The sequence below is a fragment of the Pangasianodon hypophthalmus genome, chromosome 23 (genome assembly GCF_027358585.1).
Source record: "Pangasianodon hypophthalmus isolate fPanHyp1 chromosome 23, fPanHyp1.pri, whole genome shotgun sequence".
In the NCBI taxonomy this organism is placed as follows: domain Eukaryota; kingdom Metazoa; phylum Chordata; class Actinopteri; order Siluriformes; family Pangasiidae; genus Pangasianodon; species Pangasianodon hypophthalmus.
In genome coordinates this window covers 310013-320331 of record NC_069732.1, presented here as the reverse complement: position 1 = coordinate 320331, position 10319 = coordinate 310013, and the positions used below count along the sequence as shown (strand labels likewise).

The window sequence follows — 10319 nt, the reverse complement described above, 5'->3', positions numbered from 1 at the left end:
GCCAACTCTTGAGAAGGGCATTCTTATATTCATTTACCTGAAAACTCTTCCACATCGTGTTTTTAACAAGACACATACTCTCATGCATGTGTATCCTGTTTTTAACAAGACACAATTACCCCATATGCTTATCTTACTGTTTAAGGAAGCCTTACTCACTTAAATTTACAGCTTGTTCCTGTTTCCCACTTTAGCAGGATTCCCATGCATATGTAAGGTCATATAGGTCATTTTTCAGCCTTGGTTTCTCAGCATACACTTCCTGTTTCATGCACACAGTTCTAGTCAGCAAGCCTTTTACTGAGATACTGGGTACAATGACACCTTTTGCACTATACCGGTTCCATACATCTATAACGTTGAGAATTAAACATTTTGTACACATTTTGTGGTTAAAATATTCTATACAAGAAGGACCAGATGACTCCATATCCAGAGCCACTGCCTGGCCCTCAGGGTCAATTTAAACTAGGGTCAGGATAGAAATGACTTTTGGGATTCTCAAGTCACCCTTCAGTTGTTTCCTGCCTGATCCGTCCTGATGCCGTACTTCTGGTTGGAGTTCTCATCACTTGGAAACCACATGCTGCTGCTGAGGATGGCCCCACAAGGACAGCTTGAAGATACAAGAGATTACCATGAAAAAGGCTTTGGACTGCAATTGCAACAAACAGTTTTGCACTCGAGTCTCCAGCAGGGAACAGTTGATAATCTCAACTTCAGCTCATAGCACTGCTAGACCAGAAAACCTCTCCACCTCCTATTTACAGTAGCAAGCTTAACTAAGAATAAGACCACCACAGAAGCATACACCCCACCTGCCCATAATAGCAATGACTTTGTAAATTTTTTTCAATGACAACATTGAAAATATTAGTCAGAAAATTCAGACCATTAAATTAAAGCCAGACAATTTGTTAATTGACCATGCAAATGATAATATAACCATATCAGATCAGTGAATAGAATGCTTTACTCCCCTTCAAGAAACCTAAACAATTTCACTAATTTTCTCATCCAAATCATCAACTTGTGTACTAGATCCTTTGCCAGCCCATTTCTTCAAAAGATACTACCAGAAGCAATTGAACCTCTTATAAAAATAATCAATTCTTCCCTTAGCATTGGCTATGTACCTAAATCTTCCAAACTAGCAGTTATCAATCCCCTGATTAAAAACCCTGACCTCGATCCCTGTCAGCTGTACAACGATAGACCAATATCAAACCTCCCCTTTATCGCCAAGGTCCTAGAAAAGGTTGTAGCACAGCAGCTATGCTCATACTTACATAGGAATAACATTCATGAAATGTATCAGTTGGGATTTAGGCCTCATCATAGCACAGAGACAGCACTGGTTAAAGTGGTAAATGACCTACTACTGGCCCCTGATAAGGGTTGTGTCTCCTTGCTTGTGTTGCTTGACCTTAGTGCAGCTTTTGATACCATTGATCATGCTGTTCTCCTCGATAGACTAGAAAATGTAGTAGGAGTTAAGGGAACGCACCTCTCCTGGCTCCTTGACTTCTCTATGCTCACTAAGGTAAAGTTTGGTGTTCTGCAAGGCTCTGTTTTAGGCCCACTGCTCTTTTCTCTATATATGCTACCTCTGGGCAAAATTATCCATAAGCATGGTATTAGCTTCCACTGTTACGCTGATGACACACAGCTGTATGTTTCAGCAAAGCCAGATGATAGACACCAGCTTAATAAAGTTGAGGAATGTGTAAAAGACATTAGAAACTGGATGCTTATTAACTTTCTCTTACTTAATTCTGACAAGACAGAAGTACTTGTACTAGGACCACATGCAGCTAGAAGTAAACTTTCTGATTACATAACTCTGGATGGCCTTTCTGTTTCATCATGTGCAGCAGTAAAAGACCTTGGTGTGATTATCGACTCTAGTCTTTCTTTTGAAGCTCATGTTGATAATATTACTAGGATCACTTTCTTTCATCTCAGAAATATTGTTAAAATAAGAAATATAATGTCACTACATGATCCAGAAAAACTAGTTCATGCTTTTGTTACCTCTAGGTAGGATTATTGTAATGCCTTGCTGTCTGGATATTCTAGTAGATGAATAAACAAGCTCCAGTTAGTCCAGAATGCAGCAGCGAGAGTCCTTACTAGAACCAGAAGATATGACCACATCGCCCCTATCTTATCCACACTGTATTGGCTCCCAATCAAATTTCACATTGATTATAAAATACTACTATTGACTTATAAAGCACTGAATGGTCTCACGCCACAGTACCTGAGCAAACTTTTGGTCTTTTATGATCTGCCATGCCTACTTCGATCAAAAGGTGCAGGCTATTTGTTGGTACCTCAAATAGTGAAGGCTGCAGCAGGGGGTAGAGCTTTCTCTTACAAAGCCCCACAGTTATGGAACAGCCTTCCACTTAGTGTTCGGGGCTCAGACACAGTCTCAGTGTTTAAGTCTAGGCTGAAAACATATTTGTTTAGTCAAGCCTTTTGTGAATAGTTTTTTCTTAGGTAAAGGAGCAAATCTGGAGTGCTCACAGGCATAGAGTGTTGTGGTGAACTGGGATGTTTGGATGCTGTCACCCCCCCCACTCTCACATGTTCACTCAGGTTTGTTGACAGTGGAGTGGCTGGCTGCCTTATGTCCCGGGGGCCCTCATGTCTGTGTTAGCCTCTGGCTCTCCCTTTTAGTTATGCTGTCATAGCTAGTCTTGCCGGAGACCCTGCTTGCACTCTGCACGCAAAGTATATTGTCTTTAACCATGACGGGACAAAAGCTCACCTAACAATCTCTCCCTCTCTCTCACTGTCTCTCTCTCTCTGTCTAGCTACACATGCTACTCCTGAGATTCAAGATTCAAATTCAAGATTCAAAGAACTTTATTTAATCCCAGGGGGAAATTGCTTTGCCATGTTACAATTGCTCTCAAAAAGAAAGAAAGAAAGAAAGAAAGAAGAAAATAAAATAAATATATACCTATTTTATAAATATATATACCTAAGTTTGTATTGCACATGAATTGAACATGTATTGCATATGCATTACACATGAAAGTCCCAGCACTTATAGAGAGGAGTTGTACAGCTTGATTGCCACAGGGATAAAGGATCTTCTGAAGCGCTCAGTCGAACACTTGGCAGTGATCAGTCTCTGGCTGAAAGTGCTCCTCTGGTCGACCAGCACACTGTGTAGTGGGTGAGAAGGGTTGTCCATGAGTGAGTGGAGTTTTGACAACATCCTTCTCTCAGCCACAATGTCAACAGGGTCCAGCTCCATGCCAAGTACAGAGCTAGCCCTCCTGATTAGTTTGTCCAGTTTATTTCTGTCTGCCACCTTCATGCTACTTCCCCAACAGACCACTGCATAGAAAATGACACTAGACACCACAGACTCATAGAACGTCTGCAGCATGGTGTTGCAGACATTGAAAGACCTGAGCCTCCTCAGAAAATACAGCCTGCTCAGGCCTTTCTTGAAGAGTGCTGTTGAGTTTAATGTCCAGTCCAGTTTGTTGTCTATATGGACTCCCAGGTATTTTTGTAATATGCAACAATCTCAACTTCCTCACCATGGACAGACAAAGGAGTGACGGGGGTCCTGGATTTTCTAAAGTCCACTACAAGTTTCTTTGTTTTCCTGACATTGAGCTGTAGGTGATTGAGCTCACACCAAGTGACAAAGTTGTCCACTACCGTCTGATATTCTGAGGTGTCACCACCCTGAATACATCCAACAACCACAGAGTCATTAGAGAACTTCTGAAGGTGGCAGGATTCAGAGTTGTAACTAAAATTAGATGTATTCAGTCTAAATCACACTGTAGGGTAAAGAGGAAGGGAGAAAGAACAGTCCCTTGAGGAACACTGTGCTGCAGATCACAGTGTTGGACACAAAGTTCTGTATGCGGACGTACTGGGGGTGGCCAGTGAGGTAGTTCATAATCCAAGAGACCATCGGAGGGTACACCTGCATGTTCTTCAACTTCTCCAGTAGGGTGGGCCTGATGGTGTTAAAGGCACTAGAGAAGTCAAAAAACATAAACCTCCCAGAGCTCCCCGGTTTCTCTAGGTGAGCATAGGTTTGATGGAGTATCTACTCCAAGTTGAGGCTGGTAGGCAAACTGTAACGGATCAAAGAAGGGTTTGACAAGGGGCCGAATGGATCTGAGGATCAGTCTCTCGAAAGCTTTCATTAGGTTAGAGGTCAGTACTACTGGCCTGTAGTCATTGGGGACACAGGGCATGCTACTTTTGGTACCGGCACTAAGCAGGATGTTTTCCATAGCACCGGGACTCTGTCCAGATGTAGGCTCAGGTTAAAGATGTATTGTAGCACACCACAAAGTTGCAGGGCACAGGCTTTTAGTATTCTTGAGCTGAGCCTTTGTGGGGCTAAGCCTGCTCAATTCCCTTCTTACTTGATCCTCTGAGATGGTGATGGTTCCAGAGGAATCTGGTGTAGTGGCCACTACATGAGGGGGATGGACTGGTGAATGTGTAGTGAAGCTGTAGGAGGGGTGCATGTGAGGCTTCACATCAAATCTATTGAAGAAAAGATTAAGCTCAATAGCATGGTCTGTATTGCCCTCCAACAGCTGGCTGCCAGTCTTGTAGCCAGTGATGGTCCTCATGCCTCTCCACACCTCCCTCAAGTTATTTTGTTGCAGGCTATTTTCCAATTTCCTCTGTACATCTCCTTTCCCTCCCTTCTCTTGACAGACAGCAGTCTTTGAGCCCTCTTAGCTTGCTCCCTATCACCAGTCCTAAAAGCCCTCTTTTTATAATTGAGAGCAGCTTTAATGTCCTTGGTGACCCAGGGTTTATTGTTAGGGAAGCAATGGATAGTTTCCAGGGGCATGCAGATGTCGACACAGAAATTGATATATTCTGTGATGCAGGCAGTCAGTTGGTCAAGGTCCTCGCCCTGTGGCTCACAGATCACCTCCCAGAGCACCTCCCAGTTTGTAGACTCAAAGCACTCCTGCAGGGCAGCATTGGCTTCTTCAGACCATTTCCTCACCTTTCTGACAGTAGCAGGTTGCCTCTGAACCAGAGGTTTGTATGTTGGATGGAGATGGATCAGGTTGTGATCTGGCCTACCTAGTGGGGGGAGGGCTGAAGAGCTGTAGGCCCCTTTAACATTTGAATACATCAAGTCTAGGGTCCTGACACCTCTGGTGTGACAATCCATATACTGAGTGAAGGTGGGAAGAGTTTTCGTGAGGGACGCTTGATTGAAGTCGCCGGAGATGAGGTACAAGGCATCGGGGTGACGGGTCTGAAGTTTGGCAGTGTAGTGAGTGTATGAGATCACAAGCGCCACAAGGTGAAGGCCCACAGCCAAAATTTCAATATTGGGGTTGCAAAAATGGTCTTTCACAGTTACATGACCCGGGTGGCACCACATGTTATTAATATAAACAGCCAGTCCTCCTCCTCTCCTCTTACCGCACTCCTCCCGTCTCCGGTCTCCCTGCACTGCACTGAAGCTGTCTATATATCTATATTAATGCTGGAATCGGGTATGCCATCATGTAGCCAAGTGTTACGTTCTGGGGTATTTCCGCGTGTTTTTTGTGTTTTGTTCTCTCCCCCTTTTCTCTCGCCCTCCCTCTCTTTCTCTCTCTCTCTGCAGCGGTCGCCTCATTGGATAACGTTCCTGTCTGTCTCAATTAACCCTGCTGATGTCATCGGCCGTGACATCCAATCAACCTCTGACCCCGCCTATTTAAAACCCGCTGCCATTCATTCAAGAGAAGTTGTTGTTGTCCTGGTTATGTAAAAACTGAAACGCTGTTGTATCTCTGTTTGTTCTGTGTAAAGCTACGCTGCCTTACTGTGTTTGTCCTTGTATGTCAATTGTTCCATGTTTCCCCGCTTTGATCTAGTCACGTGTTTGTATGGTTAATTTGTTGTTTGTTACTGTGGTTGTGACTTTGTTAGTGTCAGGGAAAAGGGGACAGGTAAGTACGTCACGTGACATACATGGTGCAGCACGCAGGAGGTCCGTTTTGTATTAGACACACTAGGTTAGGAGCGAGCACCACCCTCTGTACTTTTGGTTTGGCTAGTTAGTGTAGGTAGTTAGAGCGTCCTGGACGCTGAAGATTTACTTTCTATCTTTGTTTGTAGTTAGGTTAGAGGGCTAAATAGGTAGACTTGTTTTGTTTTATTCATTTCTTTGCTTTGGTGCCGCTCGCGTCCCTTTTTCCCCTTTGGTGTCCTATTCCATCTTACTGTAAATAGTTTGTAAATATAATCACTCTCACCCGGCACTACACACTTCACTACTTGTATATTGATAAATAAATCACGTGGATTGTTTTGCACTACTGGTTACTGGTCCGTGATTACCCACACACCACTCATATTTTAATAATCAAATAAGTGTTATTCCCCACATACCCCTAGACTAATTGGAGTTGTAACACCAAGTCTCAGTAAAACACATCAGACTACATTACTAAAGCTGTCAGCTCGTCCATCTTATTGTCCAGCGACCTCACATTACCCATAATGAGAGACGGGAGATACGGTTTATATTTCCTTGCCTTCTCTTTGCGCGCTGCTTGGCTCCGCTCAACTTTTCCTCTCTGCCGTTTTCTTCCACCTCTGCATCCTCTCACTGTCCTCCATCGTATCTCATCAGGGATGTTTAAGGTCCGATACAAAGTTGGATCAAAAATGCCAGCCGGTTGCAATGCGATCAGCTGATCTCTGGTGTAAACAAAAGAGCCGGCACCGTGTTGCTGCACGCCGGTCACGCGGAGAGTTGAAAACAGAAGTCCCGTGGTGAAACTTAAGACAAAAACTCTCTCAAATCGCATGATTAGAGAGGTAAAAGCTTATTACTGGTTACCAGTAAAAATTTAAAAGAGAAAGATAAAGAAATAATAGGTAAATTACAAAAAGGAAGGAGAGCAACTGTAACTGGCTGCTGCACGCTTGCGCATTAAATGCCAGAGATCCCGATCCCTTCTGCTCTCCGGACCTGCCTGACCCATTCTGATGACCTACTTCTGGTTGGAGTTCTCATCGGTTGAGATCGTGTGCTGCTGCTGGGGCCCCACATACAGTAGACGGCATTTGGCATTTGGTTTGCTGGAGATGGTGCCACCTGGGGGCTGTGGAGATGGCTTGGTGATCTCATATGGGGATCTGTACTGTGATGCGTTGGGACTGCGATTGGTGTGGTGGCTTTGGGGCTGCGGTTGACATGAGCAGTTTTGCACTTAGGTCTCCATCATTGGACAGTGGATAGGTTTAACAAACTGGACTTCTTGTGAAAACCGAATTTACAGGTTGCACAATTGCACTATTTGTCCATTTAGTACACAGTTATAGAAGGGAATGATTTATAATTGCACTATCCGTTAGCACCCAGATGAGGATGGGTTTACTTTTGAGTCTGGTTCCTCTCAAGGTTTCTTCCTTGTAACGTCTTAGGGAGTTTTTCCTCACCACCATTGCCTCTGGCTTGCTCATTAGGGATACATTCACATATTTACAGTTTATTTTGCTTTAATTTAATTTGAATCTATTTATTTCTGTAAAGCTGTTTTGTGACAATGTCTATTGTTAAAAGCACTATAGAAATAAAATTGAATTGAATTGAGGACAAAATCTTAACAGGGAGGCTGCCAAGAGACCGCATATGTCAACAATCTCTCATATTCTTCACATGTCTGGACTGTGGGGTTGGCAGCTAGATGAAGCCCTTTCTCACAAAAAAAAACTCCAAGCTCGACTATATCACCCCAAACCATGTGGCACAATATGTTATGGTCTGATGAGACCAATTCCAAAAGGTACAATAATTTCATAATTCCAAAAGGTATGTTTGGTACATCATCAAAAGAACACCATAACCATGGTGAAGCATGGTGGTGGCAGCATCATGTTTTAGGGCTGCTTTTCTTCAGCCAGAACTGGGGCTTTTTTCAAGGTGGAGGGAATCATGAATAGCTACAAATACCATACCAAAAATGTTTAGTGCAAGACATTCAGGTGTCTGCTAGTAAGCTAAAGACAAAAAGGAATTTCCCCTTTCAGCAGGTCAATGACCCAAAACATACATCCAAATCAACAAAGGAATGACTTCACCAAAAGTAGATCAATGTGTTTGAATGGCTGAGCCAGAGCTCAGACCTGAATCCAACTATGTAGGGTGACCTGAAGCAGCTGTGCACAGGAGCTGCCCTTACAATTTGATGGATCTAGAATGTTTTTGCAAGAAAAAGTGAGAAAATATTGCCAAGTCCAGATGTGGCTTGCGAGCAGTGTAATAAAATCAAAAGGTGCTTCAACAAAGTATTAGTTTAGAGGTGTGCACACTTATGCAACCAGGTTATTGTAAGTTTTTTATTTTTCCATAAAATGTTTGATTGTGTTTCACATAATTTTTATATGTTGTAATGTCACATTAAGGGTTCTGACATGATTTATCTTGGTTTAATCTTTTTTACATCACACAAGCCTGCCAGTTTAACAGGGGTGTGATTTTACACACACACACACACACACACATTATATTATATATATATATATAAAAAGGATTTTCAGGAGACTACTAACACGACGTGCAATTAAATAACTGGATAGTGGTTCACATGTCAGATATATAAAAAAAAATGAATCATATTTAAATTTAAACATAAATAGATTGTTGTAGATATGAGACATTTGACAAAATTTTATGTGTAATGTACAGTATTTACCATAATATTATACTGACTTGTGATATAGTGCCCATTACAGTTAAATGGAAAAAAGTCATATTAAGCTCCAATTCTAAAGAGAAAGTAATGAGAGAAAGAGAAGACTCTACTTCTAAAAAGAAACTTGTGCCCATTTTCTCCATGAAATTAATCTCCTTATATTATTAAAAATCTCTTGCAGTTTTAATCCATATATTATAGGATTAATTAGAGGAGTAACAACAGAAGGAATAAGTGACAGGATCATAGCAATAATGTGGGGAATTTGATTTGATTCTAGTCTGTTATTTATAATTTCAAAAGTTGTGTTGACAGAAAAAAATATGAAACTAAGAAGATGTGGTAAACAGGTCTGTAAAGCTTTTTTCCTGAAATCTTTAGAATTCTTTAAACACACAGCGAGTATCCTAATGTACGAGTAGATTATGAAGATCACTGGAGGAAATGAAGCAATGCTGAAAATGATAAGACCATATAAGTTATTAACAAATGTTTCCCTACAATTTAATTTCACAATTGAATAATTATCACAGTATATTCTATTTAATTTAAATTTACACAGCTGGAGACGGGATGTTAGTATAATGGCTATTCCAACTTCACAACAAGGCAAAAACCATGATAAAAATAAGATCTTTCTGACAGTGGACATTTTTAGAAGATTTGCATAATGTAATGGTTTACAGATGGACACATATCTGTCATAGGCCATAGCTGATAACAGCGTGAACTCTGATGCACCATATGTGTACAGGCAAAATGCCTGAAATAAACAAGCTCCAACAGAGATTATTTGTTTTTCAGACAGTAAATCGGTGAGCAACTTAGGATAAACAGCTGTGGAACCAAAGAGAGCATTACAAAGCAATGCAGCAATAAAAATATACATGGGCTCATGGAGATGTTTGTTTTTGAATATGACAAAAATAATAACTGTATTAAAGCAGATAATCATTATGTTGATAGTGATAGTGATAATAAAATAAAGATATCTGTAATGTTCTAAATCCACATGTCCATCCAATATTAGATATGTAATGTTGGTAGTATAATCCATTAATTTCTGAAAAGTCATTCATGTATCTGTGATTTTCTGGTAGCCATTCAGAGAGCAGAGTGTAGACAAAGATAAACTACAGCTGTGCTGAGGAAATGAACTTCATGGATATTTATACTCTTTCATCCAGACACATATTCCTTAGCGATTTGCTGAGAGCAACTAGAAGAAACACCCAGTCTCCCTCCTGATCTTCATCATCTTCGTCAACTTCCATGTTGTAGTTGTTCCTGTTACCAACTACATTATAGTAGCTCTATACAAATGAAAACCAAAACTGCTTATCATGTTACTGAGAAAGAGGAAAGCACAAACTCCTCTGTCCTGAAGACTTGATGTTTTTGAAGATGTTCCATACATTTAACAGTTAAAAGGCACAATGTGTTATACAATAATAAATTACAAATCTTAGCAGTAGTCAAATCATTGTGGCATAAGAGGAATAATATCTCCAGCATACAAACTCAAAAACTACTCAAAATGTTAAAGTTTATAAATTGTATTTATTTCTTTATTTGATTAACTTACCATGAAGCAAGCTAAAAACACTT

At 41.0% G+C, this 10319-nt stretch overlaps 1 protein-coding gene and 1 pseudogene across 1 annotated transcript; one reads left to right on the top strand and one right to left on the bottom strand.

Annotated features, from left to right (window-relative positions):
* The first annotated feature begins 1597 nt into the window (after positions 1–1597).
* On the top strand, positions 1598–2566 carry LOC128317228 (uncharacterized; annotated as a pseudogene).
* Positions 2567–8823: 6257 nt separating this feature from the next.
* Positions 8824–9768, bottom strand: LOC113529055 (putative gustatory receptor clone PTE03). Its single transcript, XM_053228222.1, has one exon. The coding sequence runs from the start codon at positions 9766–9768 to the stop codon at positions 8824–8826; it is 945 nt and encodes a 314-aa protein (XP_053084197.1).
* Between the last annotated feature and the right edge of the window lie 551 nt (positions 9769–10319).